This window comes from Pituophis catenifer, unplaced genomic scaffold, assembly GCF_029215685.1.
Source record: "Pituophis catenifer annectens isolate HBS135680 unplaced genomic scaffold, rPitCat1.0.hap2 SCAF_2, whole genome shotgun sequence".
NCBI lineage: Eukaryota > Metazoa > Chordata > Lepidosauria > Squamata > Colubridae > Pituophis > Pituophis catenifer.
Genome location: NW_027256882.1, coordinates 166064265 through 166089861, shown reverse-complemented (window position 1 = coordinate 166089861; position 25597 = coordinate 166064265). Strand labels below are relative to the sequence as shown.

At 41.7% G+C, this 25597-nt stretch overlaps 1 protein-coding gene across 1 annotated transcript in view; it reads right to left on the bottom strand.

The window, feature by feature from the left end:
• DCTN2 (dynactin subunit 2) overlaps positions 1-25597 on the bottom strand; it is a 58189-nt gene that overhangs the window by 5436 nt on the left and 27156 nt on the right. The window contains exons 3-11 of the mRNA XM_070937983.1: positions 17762-17858; positions 16233-16294; positions 15801-15899; positions 15418-15578; positions 7314-7467; positions 5774-5839; positions 4917-4955; positions 3706-3783; positions 2439-2510 (exon numbers count right to left, since the gene is read on the bottom strand). Of these exons, the coding sequence (XP_070794084.1) occupies positions 2439-2510; positions 3706-3783; positions 4917-4955; positions 5774-5839; positions 7314-7467; positions 15418-15578; positions 15801-15899; positions 16233-16294; positions 17762-17858 (828 nt within the window). The remainder of the gene's footprint in view (positions 1-2438; positions 2511-3705; positions 3784-4916; positions 4956-5773; positions 5840-7313; positions 7468-15417; positions 15579-15800; positions 15900-16232; positions 16295-17761; positions 17859-25597) is intronic.

The window sequence follows — 25597 nt, the reverse complement described above, 5'->3', positions numbered from 1 at the left end:
AGTGCATAAATTACAAATATTCAGCTCTAGTGCGGGCTGAACAGTCTTCTTGCTCAGTCGTGCTCTAGTTATGATGTTATCCAGCAAAGTTGAGTTCACACAATCACATGCTAACCACTATGTGCTAAGCAAACAAATGTGCACCTGCCTGTGTGACAGCAAGCCATGTCATGTGCCACTCCCTTCTCCTTTCTTAGAAATTGTACAGGCACATAAGAGTGTGATCTCCAATTTTTACAGGCAGAATCTGAACAAGGAATCAATCATCCGGAGCTGATAAAATGAACCCAGGAAACCACCAAGATCCAGAGTCATCAGGACCCAATGAGTTTTAAGCTATCTGACACAACAGAATATTAATATTTCAAGCTATTAGAAACAAAATCTGAGTTAGGTGTAGCTGCTGCATTGGTAACAGGCAGTACAAATCCCCCTACACTTAGATTATCAGCCAGAAACAAATATTGCCCTTGCTGAATGCCAGATATTTACACCAGCGCTGGGCAAAGATCCAGATTCAAAAAGCAAAATATGATTTGACCTAAGTGTAAATACATACTTAATATCAGTTGGAAACCCCTTAAAAAAGAGGCGAGGAACTATGGCCCCATTATGATTTGTAGACTTCAATTCCCAGAACTCCTGAGCCAGCATGCATAGCTGCTCAGGAATTCTGGGAGTTGAAGTGCACAAGTCATAAAGGGGCCATGATTCCCCACCCCTGCCTTAAAATAGGAGGGGGAAGGTGTGTTGGATATGTTCGCTGCCTTGAGTTATTTGTAAAAATAATAAAGGTGAGATACAAATAGATAAATAAAATAAATTCTCACCAGGCTCAAGGTTGACTCAGCCTTCCATCCTTTCTAAGGTAGGTAAAATGAGGACCCGGTTTGTGGGGGCAATAAGCTGACTTTGTATAAAATATACAAAAGTATGAAGGCTATTGCTTAACGCCTTGTAAGCCGCCCTGAGTCTCTGGAGAAGGGCGGCATATAAATCAAAATAAATTAAAATTAAATTAAAATTAAAAATTAAATTAAAAATTAATTAAATTAAATTAAATTACTTAAATCCATCCACCATATTTTAAGCTACTTAAGTCAAGGAAAATTGCTTTAAAGTTTTCCTGATATGGGTTGCGATGGCTATGGAGACCACAATGGCTGTAGCTAAGCAACACAGTTATAAGGTGTGGTGTCATGTAACCACGGCACTTAGTGAAGGCAATTCCAGCAGCCTTGGTTACCTTCATTAAGTGAGGACCCCTCATAACAGCAAGATCTGTGAGAAGTCAGCAAGGAACATCAAAAATCACAGTCACATAACTGCAGCTTGCTGTGATGATGCAATCATAAGCCAGACGTTGGGTACCCAGACTGTGATCATGTGACCATAAGGATGTTGCAATGGGTGGAAATCTGAGGACTAGTCCTAAGTACAGGTAGTCCTCGACTTACAACAATTCATTTAGTGACAGTTCAAAATTACAACAGCACTGAAAAATGGCCATTTTTCACACTTATGACTGCTATAGCATCCCCATGGCCACGTGATCAAAATTCAGATACTTGACAACTGACTCATATTTATGGTGATTGCAGTGTCCCGGGGGCATGTGATCACCTTCTGCAATCTTCTGACAAGCAAAGACAGTGGGGAAGTCAGATTCACTTTACAACTAGGTTAGTAAGTTAACAACTGCCGGGATTCGCTTAACAACCACCAATAGCCTCCCACCGGCCGGCACGCTCCCATAGAGAGGGGCTCCTCCGGGTGCCGTCGGCCAAACAATGCCGACTAGCGGCCCCCAGGGGGACAGCCTTCTCTGTGGGGGCACCTACTATCTGGAATGTGCTCCCCCCGGAGATACGGAGGATCCCGGATCTGCGCACCTTCCGCCACGCTCTAAAGACCTTATTATTTCACCAGGCGGGCCTGGCCTAATTTTCTCCCTCTTTTATAAAAGATTTTTAATTTTTTAATATCTTTTAGTATTTTATATATTCAAATTTTAAAATTGGTTTTAATTTGTCTGGGCCAAAACTATTTAATTTGATTTTAATTCTACTTTTAAATTTTGTATGTATGTGTTTTATTGTTTGGCTGTGCACCGCCCTGAGTCCTTCGGGAGTAGGGCGGTATAGAAATCAAATAAAATAAATAAATAAATAAATAAATAAACAACTGTACAAGAAAGATCGTAAAACGGGGCAAAATTAATTTAACAAATGTCTCATTTAGCAATAGAAATTTTGGGCTAAATTGCGGTCATAATTCAAGGATTATCTGTACCATTTGTTCAACCCCAGCATTATAACTTTGAACAGTGAACGAATAATTGTGACTCAAGGACTACCTATACCTGTATGTATGAAATTATTTTTTTTTTTAAGTATATTTATCACGTCCTGTATTAGAAAGACTAAACAGAAGCTGACCTTGCTTTGGGTGTCTGCATCCTCTACTGTGGCTTTGTGCTTGGCAATCTCATTCACTTTTCCCAAAACACTCTAGGAATGGAAAAAAAACAAAAACTGATGTTAGCAGAGCATACCGGAACACCTTGCCACAATGTCAACATCCCATCTGATAAGCCTAAATGTATTGCCGGATGGGAAACCCTAGAGAGGTGATGGTGAACCTATGGCACGCGTGCCATAAGTGGCACGCAGAGCCCTCTCTGCTGGCATGCGCGCCGTCGCCCCAGGTCAGATCTCCATGGCGTTTCTTTCATGAGCTTCTGTTTCCCTGCAAACGACGAAACAGAAGCTCACGAAAGAAAAAGATCTTATCTTTTGCTGTGCTGCCGGTGTAGGGATGCCCCACTTCCCACCAGCCAGCTGGTCTTCGGGTCTCTGCTGCACATGCGAGCATATCTGCGCATGCACACTGCATGTCCGTGCATGCACACATGCATGTCCGTGCATGTCCATGTTTGCACATGTCCACGCACATACGCGCATGTCACCACACATTCAGTTTGGGCATGCGCACACAAGCAGTTTGGGCACTCGGTGTCTAAAAGGTTCACCATCACTGCCCTAGCAAAACTTTTTCCAATTGTTCGTCTATCAGTTCCACAATGCAGACCTCTGCTCTCAACTATATATTCATCTTCAAAATCCTCTAAATCAGCGGATGTTGGGAAAAAAGCAATGGAACTTCATTTTTGTATATGGTAAGTGCCGCAAAATTGTAGGCACAAAGACGGAAACATCCGGCAATACCTATAATGGAGGATTGGTCGGGGAAGATGATGGAATTTGCTGGGGTGGCCAAATTAACTTCTCTGATTTAAAAAAAAAAAAAAGACAATATTTATATTTATTGCTGATTGGAAACTCCTCATAAACTTTTTCCAGAAAACAGAAAACAACAACAACTTGAATTTACGATTTAGGGTTTTGAAGATTAGATAGGATTGATAATAGAAAGAATAGAGACACATTATAACTTAAGAGAAAGTTTAAGAGAAAATTTATAATTGTAAGAAGTGCTGTAAAGCAGATTGGAAGCCATTTCTTTGTATTTTTTTTTCCTATTTTTCATTTACTCTTTTTTCACTTTTAGCTTTCTCTTTGACTTCCTTCTTTTCCTCTTTTCTTTCTTACTTTAAATTACTTTGTATAAGCTTTTAATCTTCTTTTTTAGTTTTTTATAAAAATAACATTATATTTTTAAAAAGTATCCTAGAATAAATCCTACCTGTAGCCTTGCCTCCACCTGGTCCAGAGTTGCCGCATCTAAGGAGTTGACTTTGGCCTGCAAGAGCTCCACGGTTTCCTAAGGATGGATGGGGATTGAGGAGTGTCAATCACTCAGTTGACAACACAGAGAATGAAAATCTAAAAGCCCTTTAACTGCTTACAACATTCTGATTAATCAAATGTACCTGCAGTCTCTAGGCCTCACCTGACATTTATCTCGGTTTTCCCTTTCCTTTCAGAACCCGTTTTGTTTCTAAATATAACACTCATTCTCCTGCCACTAGCTCACAATGTCCAGAAGTGTCTATTATTTTGTGTTATTTTTAGAAAACAAAACAGATTGGTGGTGAAGGGGAAATAATATACTTTGGAGCTATTTTATATTTTTTTTGTCCATAGCCAGCTATACATCATTGAGTATTTATGACTGATAATATTGTCTGAGGTTAATGTGCGTATACAAACTTAATGGTGAGGAGGCTTACATATCCAGTTACGGATATGATGGAGATTATGTCACCAAGAGCTTAGTCATTCAAAGTATGAGGTTATACCCAGTCTTTCGATCCCTGTTTTCGATATTAATTTTCGATATAATCTTTCGATATTAAATATCATTGGGTATCTACAGGATATGGTTAAAGAAAATTCAAGAAGACGGTAACCCTGAATGTGCATCCAAAGCTCTGCTCATATATAAAAAAAACCAGGCAGAGCTTGGATCACACTATTGTGGTCATCGTTTTTACTATTTGACTATTTTCTGCAGACACTCCTGAAACAATAACATTTATTACATTTTACTCTCATGCTAACTTCTGCATGAGATCGGAAAAAAATATACTTTGCCAGACCAAAATGCTCTTGGCAATTTCTCTGTCCCTTTGATTTTTGGCTTCTAAGACACATAGCCAAAACTGGACTACCTGGTCTAGAACATCTTGCAAAGGCTAAATATGCGCCTCAATTGTGCCTTACTGAAATCTATCCCCCCCCAATTTCTTCCTTTCTCCAACCCTCCCACTTCCAGGATTTCATATACATCCAAGTGCTTTGTACAGCAACTATCAATCACAGTTTTGCAACCATCCCACAGTATAAACCAATCTACAAGAATCCTTCATGCTTACTCCCGATAAGCAGACGTCCCATTTAATTCCTTCCTTGTCACAACAGGCCCAAAATAAGAAGACTGAATCAATGCCTTACCATTAAGCTAGCGCCCTGTAGTCCAATAGACAGAGGATTCTAGATAGAGGGGAGGAAAAAGGGTGATTTAATATAATGCCATTCAGTTTCTAACAAGGATGTTAGTCTGCAATAAAATGTTATGCCATTAACACCAGCCAGTGTCTCTCAACCTTGGCAACTGGCAACTTTAATATATATGGACTTCAATTCCCATGCTAGATGGGGAAATTCTGGAATACTAATCCAGATGACAGTGACTAAGGCATGAGAGACTGTCAGTATGGGGGCAATTTGATCTATAAAACAGACTGTCAAAAGGTGCTCCAAGCCATGGCTGCCATCTGCTGTTCAAACTGAAGTTGTGAGTCAGAGGGGACCCTTAAAAGGCGCACTTGGCCTATCCGGAGTACTGCAGCCCTATCCAGAGCCAAAGATGGAAATTCACTGAGTTTAGGAAGGCCCCAAATCCTCAGCCACTCAGTTTGAATCGAGTCTGTTTTCCCCCATCTAGGCCCCTACAACCTCCTTACAATGTGTGGTCTTCCCCCCGCCCCTTCGAATTAAAATTGAACTCTTAACAAGTTTTTGCTTCGCTTATAACATAATTGGATCTCAGAATTCACCTAGTAAGGCAAGTGAATAGCCCTAGAAAGACCCCAAAGAAAGCTCTTCTTCAAACAATCCATCCACTGCTGTGTTTCAGCTGTTGACATACAGTACAATATTTTTCCCTATGCTTCTCCATAAGAAAAAAGGGGAGAAAAAAAACGTAATCTCAGGCCTGAATAATGATTGAGACTATGGGATCATTACAACCGATTAAAATCCCCATCTTTGTCAGGCAACCTGTCAATCTACTGCCCTGTGTCTCTCACCTGCACATCCTGTTCAGAGCGAACAGACGCCTCCAACTCAGCCAGACGCTTCTCCAATTCTGCTATCTGACAGGACACAAAACAACAACAACAAAATGAAATATTTTTCTCCCCTCTTCTGATTTGATCCACAAACCTCTGCTAGCTTGGACTCAAGGAGACAAACTGCTTCTAAAGTTTTGTTTTGAACTGAGATGAGTCTTCTGGGAAACAGGTACTTCAAAGAACAGAATTGTTGTTTTTTCATGCCATTAAAAGCAAGTTAAGGAGCCAGGCAGTGGGAACTTGTGGCACAGAAATATCACTCCCAGCATCCTTTCCCAAAGATCATGCTGGCTCCTGTTACTGGAAGCTGTCCTTCAGCAATTTCTGAATAAATATCCTGGATTTCTAACAGATGAACAAATCCTTCAGTGTTGCATACACTTTAACTTTATGGAGCTGACTAGAGATCAGCCAAGGTTCTGTTTTTTTGTTTTTTTTAATTTGATTTATATGCCGCCCTTCTCCGGAGACTCAGGGCGGCTTACAATGCGCTAAGCAATAGCCTTCATCCTTTTGTATATTTATACAAAGTCAGCTTATTGCCCCCACAACTGGGTCCTCAATTTACCTACCTTAGAAAGGATGGAAGGCTGAGTCAACCTTGAGCCTGGCGAGATTCGAACCTGCAGTAATTGCAGGCAGCTGGTCTTAATAACAGGGTGCTTTAGACCACTATACTACCAAGGCTCATTTTAAGATGTACACAGTGCCAGCAATAAGGAAATGGCCACAGAAATCTGAAGAGTCTAGAATTCCAGTTTCCCAATGTTACTTTTTCTCTCTAAAGTCACCTTAATTTTTCAGCAGCAAGCAGAGCATCAGTGGGTGTAAGATCAGCCATTGACTCTGGCGTTTCCATGCAGATGTAATAGTAATTCTTGTTCAGAATTTTTGTCAATCCTTATGATTCAGTTACTTCCACTATCTGCCATATTTTGTTTTTAACATCGCACACATATACAAACATACATAGAGAGAGAGAGACGTGCGTGTGTGTGTTTAGGTTGTTCGGGGCTGTTTAAGACTGGTTGTTGGGGCATCCCAAGGGGATAATTGAAGCAGTGGGTTTTGGTTGTGCTTTATGGTTTTTATAGTTCAGGGTTTTATCGTCGTGAACCACCCAGAGTTGCATTTGAAGAGGAGCAGTCTTACAAATCTTTTAAATTTAAAAACAAAATAAATAAATATTCCTCTTGAATTTACAAAAATATTTTTTTATAAAATGACACATGTATTTTAAAACCTCATTTATAGATGACCAAGCATTTTGGAGGGCGAGTTGTTTGTGAAATCATGAACATTGGTCCATCAATGCAGCTTTTATTTGTTTAAACAGTACATAAGCTTGCAGAATCCTTCCACCTCGGCTATCCAGGATGGTCCTGGGGAAAGATAATTCACCTCTGTTCTACCCACTTCATATCCCACTATTCTAATGCATTTCCCCACCGTCTCAAGAAGAGGACCCAGGGAACAAGCCATTTCCCATTCTTACTTTTGCAGCTTGAGAGAACTTGTCTTGCTCAGGTCGAGAATGCAGTTCGTACGTCACAGTGTTTTCTGGGCCTGCTGTGACTTTGGCAGTACTTTTCCCACCAGCAGAAATGCTTTTAGCAGTTTTTGTCACTTCCAGTTGAAGAAGCAAACGCCTGCAAAGGCAGAAGAGCCCATTAAATCTTACAGAACACATGGGAAAGTTGCACCCTCTCACTGATCACATGAGCTAAGGCAACTACTATATTTTTCAGAGTATAAGGCACACCTTTTCCCCCCAAAAAGAGGGTGAAAATCTGGGTGCGTCTTATAGTCTGAATGTAGGCCCGCCCAGCCTCTCAAATGGAGGTTTCAGAGTCTGAAAAAAGCCTCAGAAAAAAAGCTTCAGAAAAAAAGCCTCCAAACAGAGCTTCAGGAAAAAAAACCTCCAGAGATTCAGGAAAAAAAAGCCTCCAAAACAAAGCTTCAGAAAAAAAGCCTCTGAAACTTTGTTTCAGAGGCTTTTTTTCTGAAGCTCTGTTTCGGAGGCTTTCAGAAGCAGAAAAAAAAGTTTTTTCTGAAACAGTTTCAGAAGTTTTAGGGGCAGAAAAAAAAAGCAAGGCACAGAGATCACAACCAACGAACCTGTTGCTAAAATTCACCTCTGGGAACAGCTGATTGGGAGTATTCCAGAGACCGATCCACCCACCAATCAGCTTTTTTCTTATTTTCCTCCCGAAAAACTAAGGTGCGTGTTATACTCCAGTGCGTCTTATACTCCAAAAAATATGGTATCTTATTTCAGATAGTGGATGTAATTATACATCCTAACACAGGGGTCTCCAAATGTGGCAACTTTGAGACAGGTGTACTTTAATTCCCAGCATGGCTGACTGGGGACTTCTGGGAATTAAAGTACACCAGTCTCAAAATTGCCAAGTTTGGAGACTCCTGTCCCAACAGGACGACATAGTGATACGGTGTTACCAAAAGATTTGCACTTCAAATCTAATCAATAGTGGAGCTGGCTTGTTTGCATTTGAACAATTTTTATACAATGCATATTAACCACAATCAAATGGAAACAATATTAATTAAACCTAACGCTCAAGTTATAATGAATGTTTTTAGTTCTTCCGGTGTGTTGAAATGTCAGCAAGTTTCAGTGCCTTCCCCTCGGGCCAGCTTAAAATTAGAAAAACATGAGCACAATATGCATTGCTGTCATGTCTACAAATATTTACAGGAATTCCAATTAAAAATTTCCCAGGTCAGTGTTTTTAACTGCTAATTAAAATCAATTTTTAATTGATTTTGCTTGTCAGAAGTTCGCCAAAGGAGATCACATGATTCCAGGCATCATAAATATGAGTCAATTGCCAAGTGTCTGAATTTTGATCACATGACCATGGGGATATCTCAACAGTCGTAAGTGTATAAAATAATCGTAAGTCACTTTTTTCAGGGCCGTTGTATCTTTGAACGGTCACTTAATGAACTGTTGTAAGCTGAGGACTATCTGTATTACCCCTCAGAGAGTCTGAGAGAAAGAAAAGATAGATTTGACCTTGAGCTTGCCTAGAAAGGGGCACTCATAGTCTCATCAGATCCTTAAGTGCAGAGGGTCCGATTGGAAAAAGCTGGTGATAAAGGCTATTCCCTGAAGAAAGTGAGCCAGGCTAAGATTCGATATTGGGATAAAACTCAAATATTAGAAATCCAAATCTTTGGTCAAGACAGAAGTGCCTCTTCCGTGCCAAGGTGCTGAAATGACAAACGGTATTTGACGTAGGTACAGAATTGTAAAAGGGCAAACTGACCCTAAACAGATACATCCTGGTGTTTAATGTTTATTGCACCCCAAATGTCATGTAGATTTCAGAGAGAAAATACTGTTTCCCTTACTGTCCTCTTTACTGCTTGTGAGGCGTCTTCTAGCCTCTTATCTCCTTTTGTTATGTCTTGAGCTCCGGAGCTGAGAACCTGAGCCTGTGGGAACAGGGCTGTTATGTCTTTCCTAGAGATAGATTAAAGGGTAGCTTCTACGTGTGAAATGCATCACTCTCTGTAATAATTTTGCCTTTAAACTGTATAAATACATGGCCAGAAGAAGCCATCGGCGTTCAGACCTTTTGGGCTGTTTGAACCTTGCGCAAATAAACTTTTTCCTGCACTGAAGAGCTTGTTCTAGTCCGTCATTTTTCCTGTAACAGCTGGCGACGCCGCCGGGACTAGGGGCAAGGCGATATTTCGCTGAGGACCGTTTTGACCCCTCGGGACCATCGGGAGGTCGCTCCTGAACATTCTCCAGGCGCCACGGAGATACGTCTCCGGGAGACAGCCGTGATAACCCTATGGCCCCGATGGTGCTCTGATCGAGTCCAAGAACCCTGCGGTGCAGGAAAGGTGGTCTGAACAAATTCCTGGCCAGGAATCTACGGAGTGGGAGCGTTTTAAGTGAGTATATTGTAAAAGAATTGTACCTGCCTCATTTGAAGGCAGACGGAGGGACCTGATCACTCCCTCGGACTCGGGGTGGCTACCCTAATGAAGTCCATGTCAGGTTGTGTGGGTGGTTAAGCCATCGCATTTCTCATTAGTGGCCGTGAGTTTCCGGGGCTATGAGTCGATGGCAGTGTGGTAGAAGGGATGGGGTTCAGAGCGTGCCAAATACTCCATTGGCATGCATGTTAAAAGGTTTTGACAAGTATTTTAGCAACCCTTCCTATCCGAAAGGATCAAAGGATCAATTAAAATTCTTATGTAAACATGTGTGGCCACAAAGGGAGATGGGTTGACCCCCTCCTCCTCAGGGATGGTTAAGGGAAGGAACAGTGGATAAGTTGTGGGGAGTGATTGTAGTGAATCAGGATAAATATCCTGATCAAGTTCAATATATTGATCAATGGGTGAGAGCCCTGTTGAAAAAAAAGCTGAGGATTTATTGCAATGTAGGGCTGAAACAGTCGGGTTATGTGTATCTGAGCAGGCAGGAAAAGTAAGGGGGCTGCTGGAGGGAGCGGAGGAGGAAATCAGAGGCGTATGAGTGATCCTGGCGTGAAGTCAAGGGGAGTCATCCGCCTAGAGGTAGCAGTCAGAGTGAGGGAGAGGGGGATGATGATGATGATGATGATGATGATGATGATGATGATGATGATTTGGAGGCTGTGGGGGCTGTAGGTGGAGAAGAAAGAGCAGGAGGCACGGATGAATAAAGAGGCTGGTTTATTGGCAGGGGCACTGTGAAGTGGGATGCAAGGGGTTTTTTTCTCCCCCCCCCCCTTCCTTTGGAGGGGAGAAGGGGAAAAGAGATGCTTTTAAAACTTTTTTTCTCCTTTCTGGTGTTTGTCTGGTTTTTTTTAACAAAATAGGCTGTACACCACCCTGAGTCCTTCGGGAGAAGGGTGGTATAGAAATAAAATTATTTGGGAAAAGGAATTACTTGGGAAAAGGAATGCCCAAGACAGATGGTGAGAAGTAGAGGGATGAGAAGAGCGGATTTTGGGTCAGGGATGCGTGGGCAGCTCTCTGGGAGAAGGGGAGAACGAGGACAGAGGAGAGGTTTGAGCAGAAAGTATTGGATTGGCAGACATGACTTGGTCAGATTGAGGGGGACCAGGCTTGGAAGAACCCCCGCCTGAGCCATTAGTTACAATGAAAATAGGGGGTCAGTACAGAACGTTTCTGGTAAATATGGGAGCAGGAAGATCAGTTGTAAATAAGCAGATTGCAGCCCCCCCGGATCCCATAAAATTCAGGTCCAGGGGGTATCAGGACAAGCCATGGGGTGGCAGGTCTTGAAACCAGAGATGTGTGATTTTAAGGAAGCTGAAATCCAGCATGAATCCTTGTATATCCCTGAATGCTTTATTTTGTTGCTAGGCAGGGATATGCTGAGTAAATTAGGGGCAACAATTTCTTTTGATGGAGATAGTTAGAGAATGACCATAAGGCATTCTCCGGAGGAGATTTGGAGGTTGTTTGATGTGCGCTGAGGATAACCTGCCGGGTTTTGCAGCTCACCACCCTCCAGTGGTGGTGGAACTAAAACCTGGAGTGGCGTCTGTGAGTATAAGGCAGCGTCCCGTTTCTTGGGAAGCTATTTGTGCTATTTATGAAAGCATTCAGAGATTTGGAAGCGGGGTTTTTGGTGCCTATTTAGTCCTCCTGGAATACTTCAATTATCCCAATTAAACAGTCAGATGGGTCTTACAGCCCGGGGCACGGTAACTTTACACCCGGCCGTGTTGAATCCATATACCCTGTTAAGTTTAATTCCACCCCAGGCTGAGTGGTTTTCTGTTATTGATTTAAGGGATGCATTCTTTACAATTCCCATTGACCCCGTAAGCCAGCCACTGTTTGCATTTTGAGTGGGAGAATCCTTACACAGGAATGAAAATGCAATATACTGGGACTCGGCTGTCTCGGGGATTTAAGACCTCCCCCGCATTGTTTGGAATAGCGGTAGCTAGAGACTTACAGTATTATGTGCCTCAACAACCAGGAGACACAATACTGTAATATGTTGATGATGTTTGGATCAACAGGACTGACAGAGGATATATGATGGGATAATACTATGATGAATGCACGATGATGTTAGATTTGTTACTAGAGTGTGGTTATTGGGTATCAAGAAAGAAAGCTCAATTGGTGAAAAGGAAAGTTAGATATTTGGGATACAATATAAGGGTCATCGAGCTTTAGGACCAGAGCAGAAAAGGGTGGTCCTAATGCTGGCAGAACCCCAAACAAAAAGACAACTGAGAAGCTTTTTAGGACTAGCTAGCTTTTGCTGTAATTGGATGGGGAGGGGGAACAGGAAAAGCTCTGGCTTTATCGAATTTGCCTTTGAATTTGTACGTAAACACTGATAGAAATATTTCTGGGTACTTACCCAGCCTTTGGGAAGTTGGCAACAATCTGGAGCCTATTTGTCAAAATAATTGGAGGGGGGGGGCCCAAAAAGCTGGCCCCACTGTTTGAAGGTGCTGGCTGCAAGTGCAGAATTGATTCAGAATTGTAATAAACTTACTTTTTCTTGTCCTATACTCATGCACTCCCCTCATGAGGAGCAGTCTGTGTTGGATACTAAGGGACATTTGTGGATTAGTGGGCAAAGGTTGACAAAATATCAGGTAATTAGGAGTGAGAATCCACAGGTGTGTCTGGTGGTGTCTAACCGATTAAATCCAGCAACTTTGTTGCCTACGGAGTCTGTTTCTGAGCATGATTGTTTACAGGTATTGGAGGTTTATTCCACCCGACCATGTAAAAAAAAAAAGGTAAAATAAGGTAAATATGTATGTTAGGTGGCCTGATTTAGGTCGTAAAGGGGGGGGGGGTTTGGAATATGGAGATGGTACAAGAACTTAATAAGCAAATTGAGAGATTCCAACAATATGTGATGGAATAAGTACCCCCTAGATTAGTAACTTAATGTCACTTATTTGAACCTGGGGACCAAGTGGAAGATGGAAGGGATCTTTTATTGGTATTATGACTTCTCCACTTGCTATTAAGATTGCAGAATCAAAATCATGGATCCATCGGACATGAGTCAAGGCAGCAGCTGACACCGGCTGGAAAGTGTCCGTGGACAAACAACATCCAACAAAACTGACATTTGAATGTGCTTAAAGAAAGCTTTTGTATTCTATATATAGGTTACCTTGATGTATATCTTCTGATGTAACCCGCTGTAAGCTAAAAAGAGGATGGAGCACCTGCTCTCTTGAATTGGTCCGGAACTTGGATCCTGACAAGAGATTGAAGATCATTGCGGATCCATGTGGGAGGAAAATTGGGTGTGGGCACTTTGAGTAATTGGGGTAGTAGCTTTATTGATTATTGTGTTTTACAGATATAAGCAATGGTTTTGTGGACAACCAGGGCCCATTTGATTTCTCAGTCGTTCCGATTCCTAATATTTCCCCAACCGGCTGTGGAGTGTGAACCTCTTACAGATGAAAGAAGTCCCTGCTTAGGACACCCTGGAAGCTGCCTTTTGATGCAAAAGAACAGAAAAGAGAATTTTCTTTAAATGTGTTGGTTTTGTAATTGTGGGTGTGAGTGTTGTTGTTGCACTCACTGTATTGATTGTGTTTTATGTATAAGCTGTAAGGTAGAGTGGGACGTGAAAATTATAGAGGAGGTGCTAGTACATTATTTGGTAATAAATCCTGAAGAAGTTCCCTTGTAATATTATCTGAAAAGGGAAAAGCTGAATATACCCGAAATCCCTAGCTATGTAACAAATACCTTTGTCAAATTGGCAGGAGACATAGCCCACACTCTGAATGTATCGGATTGTTTTGTATGTGGAGGAACTAACATGGGAGAAAAATGGCCATGGGAAGCCCAGGAATTAAATTATTCCAAAGTTTTAGAAATGGATTATAAGGGTAATCTGTCATATAATAAGGGTAAGGATGGAGACTGGACTTTGACTGCTAGTTTGGTAGGGAATGTTTGTTTCCAGAGAAAAATTGTGGCAGGCTGTCATCAGGTAGGAAACCTTATATGTACAGGAAAATGGGAAAGTAAGGTATGGTGGTCAGGAGGTACTGCCACAGAGGGAGCTGATAAAAGGGCCCTGTTTAAGGTAAACGGGTTCTCTTTTTTAAAAAACAAAAAAAAAGATCCAGATAATCAGACCCTTGAATGGCTGGCTCCTGATGGACTATACTGGATATGTGGTAAGATGGCATATGGGGTTCTACCTAAATCCTGGTGTGGAGCTTGTGTCCTGGGAATAATTGGACCAGGATTCTTTTTGCTTCCCCTTAAAACTCGACAGGTTTTAGGTGTCCCGGTATATGATGAGGTGGGAAACTTAAGACAAAGAAGACATGGAGATACATCTGCGATAGGAAAAGTTAAGGTTGGAGGTAACCAACATAGTTGGGGAAGTGAAGAATGGCCTGCAGAGCGAATTATTGAGGTTTATGGACCGGCTATATGGGCGGAAGATGGCATGTATGGCTATCGGACCCCTATATACATTCTGAACCGTTTAATTCGTCTGCAAGCAGTGGTTGAAATCATTACCAACGAAACTGTAAAAGGTCTTACTCAATTAGCTAGGGAAAGTGTCAAAACAGGGACATATCTTATGCAGAATAGGTTAGCTTTAGATTATTTGTTAGCCAAGGAAGGAGGGGTATGTGGAAAGTTTAATTTGACTAATTGCTGTGTAGAAGTTGATGAAAGAGGAAAGGTTATTAAGAAAATAACAGACAAAATGGTTGGAATAGCTCATGTGCCAATCCAGACTTGGAAAGGTCTTAATTTATAGGACATGTTTTCAGGATGGTGGTCAAGGTTACCTGGCCTGCAGGCCATTTTTGGCCTGGTGGGATTAGTGGCTGCGGGGTGTATATTTCTCCCATGTATTTTACCTCTGTTTGTTAACACTATTAAAAGTCTATCCTTGCTGGTGGAACGTAAGACAACTGCTCAGGTGATGGCTATGTGGGATTACAAACGGCTCCAGCAGGAAGAGGACCTATGGTGTGACTCGTCTGGATATACAGATGAGTCACAAAGGGGGGTATGAGCCAGGCTAAGATTCGATATTGGGATAAAACTCAAATATTAGAAATCCAAATCTTTGGTCAAGACAGAAGTGCCTCTTCCGTGCCAAGGTGCTGAAATGACAAACGGTATTTGACGTAGGTACAGAATTGTAAAAGGGCAAACTGACCCTAAACAGATACATCCTGGTGTTTAATGTTTATTGCACCCCAAATGTCATGTAGATTTCAGAGAGAAAATACTGTTTCCCTTACTGTCCTCTTTACTGCTTGTGAGGCGTCTTCTAGCCTCTTATCTCCTTTTGTTATGTCTTGAGCTCCGGAGCTGAGAACCTGAGCCTGTGGGAACAGGGCTGTTATGTCTTTCCTAGAGATAGATTAAAGGGTAGCTTCTACGTGTGAAATGCATCACTCTCTGTAATAATTTTGCCTTTAAACTGTATAAATACATGGCCAGAAGAAGCCATCGGCGTTCAGACCTTTTGGGCTGTTTGAACCTTGCGCAAATAAACTTTTTCCTGCACTGAAGAGCTTGTTCTAGTCCGTCATTTTTCCTGTAACAGCAGTCCTGGCCCTACCACAACCTACTTGGCCAGAGCACCATCAGGGTCTGTCAAGTTGATGGCCGCCTCCGGTCCCAACAGTTTCTCCAGATGGGTGGAGACCAGCTGCTGTTTCAGGCCAGCCACTTGTTTTGCAAGACTGACTGGTGTCAGTTTCTCCTCCGCTGAGGACTCCTTTACGCTGTTCTGAGGAAGCAGGAATACAAGTGTTAAAAAGTCTAATAATCTGCAGTTCCCTCCCCTCCAACTTTAATGTAAGAATATGATCCTAGGAAGCACTTAATTTTACACACACAGAAACTAAATAATAGGCTGAGTCCTGGACCAGTTTAACCTGATGGTAGGTCCAAATCAAGAAGGCCCCCCTCAGGAGATTCCAGATCTCCTTTGTCTACCTTCGACTTTTACCTTGATCTTCTCCACTTCAGTAGTCAACTCTTGAACTTCATGCAGTAGTCGCTGATATTTCTGCTGAGGGGTCTCTTTCACATGAAGTCCTTCTCCTAGCTTAATGAAAAAAGGCAGAAAAGCAAGGTTAGCATTTCAGGATAGCAGTTGGTAATATAAGATAAGATAGTAGCTTCCATTTTATCCCAATTCCTGAGTTAAAGTGGGCTTTATGGAAATGTTTTCAAAAAAGTGCCTGGATTTTTCTCCCTGCACTGTCACCTCTCTCTCTCTCTCTCTCTCTCTCTCTCTCTCTCTCTCTCTCTCTCTCTCTCTCTGTGTGTGTATGTGTGTGTGTGTGTGTGTGTGTGTGTGTGTGTGTGTAGCTGAGCCAGAACTGGACTGGAAGACTCCCTTTTCAATCAAATTTGTCCAAATAGGTCAACAACTTACAATTTCATAATCTCCAGACTCGTAGCCAGTTCTTTTGGATTTGCCAATACGATCAGAGAAATCTATTGAACGGAAAAAAGGGACAAAGTTTAATTTGGACCACACGAGTTGCAGGTGCAGCTTCATATGTTTTCATAAATTTAAGTTAAAGCAGATGAGTATTAAACTCCCCTCCCTTTGAACTTTGTAGTCTAAGTTTTCTATCATTTCCTCTTATCACAATGTGTCTGGAAACCCTGGCCGCAGTGTTGACGCCGACATAAATTCGGATATTGGTACTCATCATTTGCAAGTCATCGCATCGCCAACAAAATCACCCAAGTACAGATCAGGCCTCAACTCACAACAGTTCCTTTAGTGACTATTTGAAGATACAATGGCATTGAAAAAAGTGACTTATGACCATTTTTCATACTTATGCTGACCATTGCAGCATCCCAATGGTCATGTGATCCAAATTCAAAAACTTGGCAACTGTTTCATATTTATGATGGTTGCGTTGCCCCGGGGGTCATGTGATCCAACTTTTGCAACCTTCTAATAAGCAAAATCAATGGGGAAGCCAGATTCACTTAACAACTGTGTTACTAACTTACAACTGCAGTGATTCACTTAAAAAATGTGGCAAGAAAGAGCGTAAAATGGGGAAAAATTCTCTTAACAAATGTCTCACTTAGCAACATAAATTTTGGGCTCAATTGTGGTCGAGGACTACCTGTAGATGTATTTCAGTGTAGTTAATGCAGTACCACCGTCATTATTATGTGGATAGTGTCCTTTTTTTTTATACTTGTAGGCAATGATAATGATTTACAAATTTCAAAAAACAACCTAATGGAAAACCGTACAAAACATACTTAGCATTTCAGAGCCACATAAATATAGCACCGAACAATAAATAATCCAGATTATAATTTTAATGGACAGAGATGTATTAAAATCAGGATGGATAAAAATCAATGATTTTTTTTAAAAAAATCCAAAAAATCAGATTTTTTTTATTTAAATCGGATTTTTTTTTTATTTAAATTGGATTTTTTTTTTCTATTGAATTTATTTTAATAAAAAACTTTTGGGGTAAAAATCTATCGTAAGATAGTTTTCTATTTAAGATACATAAATAATTTAGTTTATTCAGCATGAAACGGAGCTTAGTTATGTAGCACGAGACTGTATATTCTGTAACACTGGGACTATCGGTGAGTCAACAGCAGGTCAAAGGAGTAGCAGAGATGACAGTTGCTCTTTAAAAATTATGATTTAAATCGAGTTGATTTAAGTCAAGCCTTTTTACTAGTGATTTAAATCATGATTTAAATCAACTCGATTTAAATCAACTCGATTTAAATCAAATCCACCCTGATTAAAATGTTTTCAAATCATGACCTTTATATCCTCTCTGTGGATTATGATAAGAATATAACTACCACCATCACCTTTTCATGGTACATTTTCTAGTTCAAGGGAGATTCTGAAACTATTGCTCTTCCCTGGATCTGTTGTAAATTTCCATGGCGACAGGTACTTACCTAGCCCTTTCGTACCCACTCTCTTGTCCTTAAATTTGTCATAAGCTGCATTAGGGTTGACTATGATGTGTTCCACACTGGTGCTAGTTAGTTCCTCCTATGCAAAGAGAGGAGACATGTATTAGACAACAAAGCCTTCGGTTCTTTCTCTTCCTATCCAATCCACCCTTCTAACTGCACCCATCACTTTCCAACAACTTGTCTTAAAGGTCCCCAGAACAGAGAAGGAGAAGCTCCACCAGCGACTACCGTGTCAAGTTGCAGTAACAAAATATATATTTTGTTTTTGACAAAAAAAAAAAAAAAATCAGCCCAAACAGCAATTCACTGGATATATATCAGTGGTGGGTTGCCCCCGGTTTGCACCGGTTCTATAGAAACAGTAGTAAAACTGGCGGGAGACTCCGCCCACCGCCCACCGCCCACATCAAAACGCTTCTGCTCATGTGCAGAAGCGTGCACGGCCCCTCTGCAAACCAGTATTAAAGGTAAGTAGAACCCACCCCTGATATATATAGTTTGAAATGCTATTGCTAGAGTCAAAAGGAAATCTCTAGGTTGAAATCAGCTCTGCATTGGTCAACTGCAGGGAAGAATGGATTTCTCCTCCATTAGCGCAGCTTGGTTTACTGGAGTTTGCTAAAAGAAACTACTCCGTGGTTGTTTTGGATCATTTTGGTCTCCTCTACGCCACAGAGAGATTCTTTTTAGCCAAACAAATCTGTGCATTAGCTTACCGTATTTTTTGGAGTATAAGATGCACTGGAGTATAAGACTCATCTACCTTTTTTGGTGAGGAAAAGAAGAAAAAGAAATCTCCCTCTCCCTCTGAGCAATTTTGCCTCCTTGCAGCAAACAGCAAACAGCCTGGTTTACTTTCATTTTCGTTTTCAGCATAGCTTGATTAGCACAAGGAAAAAAAAACCTGCTCCAGCAATTTACCTCTTTGCAGCAAGCAGCAGAGCCCTGCGCAAAACAGCTGAGAGCAAATCAGCTGAGAGTGGGGAGGCCCATCCAATCAATTTGTGCTAATTAGGCTGAGCTGAAGCTGAAAGGAGCTGTTTTTTCTTGCTGTTTGCTTGCAAGGAGGTACTGCTGCGAGGCAGAGGCCAAAGTGTGGGGGGCCAGTGGGTGGGCGGGGCTACATTTGGTGTATAAGATGCACCTAAATTTTCACCCCCTTTTAGGGGGAAAAAAGGTGCGTTTTATACTCCAAAAAATACGGTAAATGCCACTACAATCTGCTTTATACATGAATTGGAAAGGACTGGACAGTTCTTTGTTTCCCTTTCAGGTCTACAACTTCGTAACTAAATAGAGTTGTTCATAGAAGTAGATGTTAGCAGGGTACACAAATGATTCTTCAATATGGAAACAGTTAATTGTCACACTCTCTTTCAAAAACGGAAAAACATTCAAGTGTTTAGATTGGCACAATTTTAGCTGTTTACATGCCCTGATCTCCAAATGTTGACCAGAATCTTATTTGCAAAACCAAAATGAACGTTGATGTTTAACTTTGTCTAAGTCCACATGACTTCTGAATAAACTCTGTTTTTTGCCCTCTCTCTCTCTCTCTTTTTTCTTGAAAGATGAGAAAAGAAAAGAAACTCTTATTGTGTATATGGGTGGAAGGACAATGCCATTTCCTTTAGCTTACTTTATTCATCATCATAGTAGGCCTTAGTTCTTCTACTTCCCGGGATAAAATAAAATATTGTCTGCATACGAATAGACACATAGAATTGTTTAGGGTTTTTTTAATGACCCAGTCCATACTTGGTTTGATGTGCAACAGGGGAAAAACAAGCTTGTGGAATTTGTGCAGCAGCTTTCTAATTCTGGGCATTATGTCTATCAACCATTGTGATGATTGAGACAGTTTTAATTATGAGTTTTACTGATATTCTAGTGTTATGATTACTGACTTTCGTTTTATTATTTTGCAAAAACCACCTTCGGTCTTAGATGGAGATGGCATAAAAAGAAATCTATCAATAAATAAAATAGGAAAATCTACATTGTGGGTGAGTCCACATTTAGAAGAAGAATCTGTCTTCACAGTCAAGACAATGCATGTTAATTTTAATGCAAGGATGCAAATAATCACAGCAAACACTCAATTTAAGAGTATCCCTACGAATCCAAGAGTATACAGGTAGTCCTCAACTTATAACAGTTTGTTTAGTGACCGTTCAAAGTTACAACGGCACTGAAAAAAGTCACTTATGACCATTTTTCACACTTACGACTGTTGCAGCATCCCCATGATCGTGTGATCAAACTTATGACAGTTGCAACATCCCGGGGGGGTCACGTGATCCCCTTTTGTGACCTTCTGACAAGCAAAGTCAATGGGAAAGCCAGATTCACTTAACAACCAAGTTAACTTTCATCAACTGCAGTGATTCACTTAACAATTGTGGCAAGAAAGGTCGTAAAATGGGGCAAAATGTCATTTAATAAATGTCTTACTTAACAACAGAAAGTTTGGGCTCCATTGTGGTGGTAAGTCGAGGACTATCTGTACCAGAGGCATATTCAGATATCACAAATAGTATCTAAAATGATGGAAGCTAATTCTCCCATTACAGGAAAGATACAATTTTAGATGAGGAAAAATCAAAGCAGTTAATTATCATCAAGCATTAACTTGATTTGCTGAGTATTAGCTTGGAAAATCTGTATGGTCTTTAAAACAAAGGAATGGACAGGGTTAAAAACAAGAATTATGTTAAAAAGACAAAGAAAGCAGTGGTGAAATGTAAAATTTGTTACTACCGGTTCTGTGGGCATGGCTTGGTGGTGGTGGGGGGTAATGTGACTGGGTGGGCATGGCCAACTTTTTTTTTTTTTTTTACTTTTAAAAGCATCTTTTTACAACCTCTTCAACCAAAGATATTGCAGAAAAAAATGGTTTTAAAAGCCTCTGATGATCGTGCGGCTCAGCTGGGATTGTCAGAGGCTTTTAAAAGCATTTTTTCTACAGCCTCTTCGGCTGAAGAGGTTGTACAAAAAATGGTTTTAAAAGACTCTAACAATCCCAGCTGAGCCGCACGATCATCAGAGGCTTTTTTTTTTTACTTTTAAAAGCATTTTTTTGGCCGAAGAGGTTGTAGAATAACTGCTTTTAAAAGTAAAAAAAAAAAAAAACAACCTCTGATGATTGTGCGGCTCAGCTGGGCAAGGGGGGGGCAGGGATTTTTGCTACCGTTTCTCCAAACCACCCACCACCATCGCTACCAGATCAAGTGATCCGGTCCGTACTGGGAGCATTTCACCCCTGAAAGAAAGCTACCTGGGATTGACAGCATAATTCCAGTACTGTTATAGCTCTCATCCATTTTAAAGAATTATACTACAAAAAACAAAACAAAACAATAATGAGGAAGGCAGGGAATCAAACTGAAATGTCATTTTGGCCAGTCTTCCACCATAGGTTCCAGAGAAGTCAAAATTCTCATCCTAGCCTCATTCTCCTGCTCGTCTTTGGGTCTTGAAGGCTAGTCCTTCAATGACAGCCAATCCCCGCACTCAACATATGAGAAAAGAGAAACAGTTTGTACGCGAGGTAACTCTATAGTGCGGGGAGAATAGGCGGGCAAGTAAGACTTGCAAAAGCAGTACCAACTGCAGAACACAAAGTGACATACGCATGCCATAAGGTTACAGAATAATGAAAACATCCAGAGGATGCCTGACTCACAACGGGCTGCAAACATAAATGATCAGTAAAAGGTTTATTCCATGAGCTTAAGGTGGTTCCTTTTATGGTAATTTAAGAAGGCCTCCCGCCTGGCCCCAACCTTTCTGGCATTCTCTAAATAGCACAGTGGAATATATGCCCTGCAAAAAACACAAGGTGGGGCTACGTTCACATGGTGGTTTATCCAACTGGGAACAAAAGCTGCTTTTTCTCTGCAATGCACCCAGCCGGGGTTGAGAGGACTGCAAGGGCATGGCTCATGTGTCCTGTGACCCCCTTGGGGGACAGGTCCCCTCAAGGAAGCACCATCACCTGCCTGGCCCAAGCTTTTAAACATCTAGCATCTTACTCTGAAGGAGGCAAAGTTGAGGGCAGGGCCCGGCTCGCGCCCTGTTAAAGGGTGGCACACTGCCACAAAAGCATGAGCAATCAATAACGTGGCTGGGTTCATTCACTAAAGCTTGGTGTAATCTTCTGCGTCATTACATGTCAGGGAGTGTGTGCGCCTTGTCGTTCGGAGATGGTTGCGTGGCTGTTGCATTTAGACTTCTGCCAATGTTAAGGTCATTTGAAAGGGCCTTGCCTTCCGCCCGCCTCCGAACAGGAAGTTGGAGCAACCAATCAGCAGGAAGGACATACACAATGCCTAGTTGAGATTTGGGAGGTGTGAGCATCAGCTCATCTGCAACCATCTGCAACCTACGCTTATCCACCAACCCCTTTGCAACGTAGGTATATATCACCACCTACAGGCGGTTGTGGACAAGTCTAAATCAAGCCATGGATAATGAGGCCCTATTCCAGTGATGGTTAAGCTTTTTGGTGCCGAGTGTCCAAAACGCGTGCGTACATGAACCCTCAAGATGCAATGCGAGGGCCCCCCCCATGCATGTGCCCCGCCCCCCACGAATGCGGACACATCCCACGCACATGCACCCTGCCCCCCTGTGCCTCGCTTTGGCTTCCAGGTTGGTGCAAGAGGCCTTCCAGGCCCAAAACAGGGTGCGGACGCAATGCAAGCGCCCCCCCCCCCACATGCGCCCTCCCGCACATGCACAACAGAAACCCAAAGACCAGCTGGCCAGTGGGAGGTGTGCGTGCATGCACGGTGAAGCTGAGCTGGGTTGACGGCTGGCATGCCCGCAGAGAGGGCTCTGCGTGCCACCTGTGGCACGCGTGCCATAGGTTCACCATCACGGCCCTTTTCAATACAGGTACAGTAGTCCTCGCCTTACAACAGTTCATTTCAAAGTTACAACGGCACTGAGAAAACAGCACTGACTTATGGCCATTTTTCACACTTACGACCTTCGTAGCTTCCCCATGATCATGTGATCAAAATTCAGAAAGCTTGGCAACTGGTTCATACCTGTGACCGTTGCTGTGTCCCAAGGTCATGTGACCCCTTTGGCAACCTTCTGACCAGCGAAATCAATGGGGAAGCCAGATTCACTTAACAACTGTGGCGAGAACTGTCGTAAAATGGGGCAACATTCAGTTAACAAATGTCTCACTTAACAGCAGAAATGTTGGCTCAATTGTGGTCGTAAAGTAGAAGACTACCTGTACCTGGCCTTATTATGCTGGCTGAGGGTGACTAGGCATGCTCAATTAGAACTTAATTCCTCCTCCCTGCACTTTATGCAGCTTCTTGGGAGGGCTGGAAGAGAGAGAGAGAGACAGAGATGGGGGGGGCAGGGGGGGGAGAAGCAGCTTCCTTCAGGACTGGAACATAACTCTGTTCTTTTACGATCCTAATTCCCCTCCTCTAAGCTAAGAGATGTCAGCCCTTTGACTTTAATGGACTCTGAGGGGAAATATATGGCTGCATCAAGGCCAGACTGCTTTTGAAGAGCTATTACAAGATGCTCAAACTTCTGCTTTTATTTCCCTTTGCTTTCTCACATTAAATGCCTCTGGAGAAATTGTTCTCAAAATACCGATGGCAAAACAACAACAACCCCGTGACCGCATTGGATTGAAGCAAGCCTAATGCCATAACATGGGTGGTACCAATGGTTAAAAAAAAAAAAAAACACAATAAAGGTGACCTTCAAAAGCAGGTGGGATCCCTCAAGACAGGATTATGCTGCCTGCAGAGTCTATGCTGCAAATTGTGCCTTGAAGATTTCTCATCGCAAGAAGTTAACTCTAAATCTATTTTACAAAAATCTACTTTAACGTGGGATATGCGGCAGGAAAAGGTGCACATATTCTTTGGCATTGTATGACTTCATAATGCAATTAGAAATTATTTTTTCTTGTGCTAGCAATGCCACAAATCACAGGAGTGTAAAAGCATGGTCATTAGAATAAACGAATTGCTAGCTAAGAACAAATCTTTTAAGATATCTATTTAACTATGTAATTTGAACTCTCAAAATATGGAAGTATTACAGTGGCAGCAAGATTACTAGAGCAATAAAAAAAAAGAATGACTATTATCGTGTTTTCTGATCTGTTGGTCTGCTTCTGATGAACTTCTCTCATCTCTTGTCATGGGGGAGAGTTCAAAAGTATCAGTACAGGAAGGGTGAGTTGATTAAAATCTGAAAGACGATTTAGCCTTATTAACAGTAAGTAAAAAGTTATTAATTAAAGTATAAACTGCAAATGGCCGATGCATTCATTAGACAGTGAATACCAAATGGATGACAGGCTTTTAGAAAGCTTAACATTAATGGTTAATGGTATGATAAATACAACATCAATAATAATAAACATAGTCCTTGTTTAATGTCACAACCAGCCAACTCAGTCATTAAGCAATGTAGTTGCTAAGCGAAACTGCAACTGTGCTGATGAACTTTGTTCAGCTTCCCTTTGTTTACAAGCCTGCAAAGGTCATAAATGCGAGGATTGGACGCAAAGTTACTTTTGCATCGCTAACTGTGAATGGCCGCTGTAGGAGGACTACCTGTACTAATTTATTTTGTTGGAATTCTTTATACAAACCACCCTTTAAGAGATCACTAGAAATAAACAAATCAATGGCTTTTACCACCCTGGTCACCAAAGAGGACACCCACTGCTTCTCTGAATAATGTATTGCCTGAATTTTGCATATCGCCATTCAGAAGTCCACCATGTGGGTTTCTCCAAGGATAGATGCTTAATGTGCTTCCCATTCTAATTCAGTAAAGGGGGAAAAAACACTCATACTCCTGTCTTTTTGGTAACCAGGAATTTGGGGAACTCTGCCTGGACACATAACAAAAGTGTGTAATAAATTAATCTGGACCATTCTTCTGGATTGGCTCTTGATTTCCAATCCGGCACTGAAATTAATTTCTTTTATTTTTATTTCATTATTATTTTTTTCTACCCATCTTGCCACAAGAAGATTCTGGGAGGCTTAAAACATTAAATATAAAAATGCTTATTATGATTAAAAGATGGGGAGGGAGGGCACTGAATGTACCGGGGGGGGGGCAGGTGGGATCAGTTTTTAGTCCACCAACCACCTCCAGGATGATGCTCCCCCATTGGGGCCCCAAGCCAACTGGCAGAGCCAGGTCTTCAGGCTCTTGCAGAAGGTCAGAAGCCACTTCAGAGAGTGAGATGTTCCAAAGGGCAGGAGCCATGGCAGAGAAGGGTCTTCTCCTGGAACCTGCCAGCTGAAATTCCCTAACCCATGGGGTCCGCATGCATGGTTTTAAACCTTGAATTAATTGCCAGAGATTCTAAACTGAAGGAAAATAATATTTTACTTGCATTTGCATGCGGGCTCCAATGTCATTCAAAAACACGCCGTGCCAGGTTTTTGCCCACTTTTGCTGCTGCATCATGTTAAAACAAAACCTTGCTCTTTAGCAGTTTAATTTCCAGCCCAACCCATCCTGAAATCTGAAGATAGTTATATTTAAATGTTAAATTTAAAAAAATATTCCCACTCCCATCTCCAAGGGGCAGGATTGGAATGCTTATGTGGGCTGCGCGCATCCCCAAAGCGGTCGGTGCCTAATAAAAATTGGCTCAGATGAGCATAATCGAAGATTTTTAGCACTTTTGTGCTGTAAGGGAGGCAAAAAAAGACACACACACACCCGTCCAACTAGCCTGACTTATCCCTGCTTACTTCTGCAGCCAGTTAGGAGTATAATGGAGTTATCTCCCAGCAAGGTTTTCTG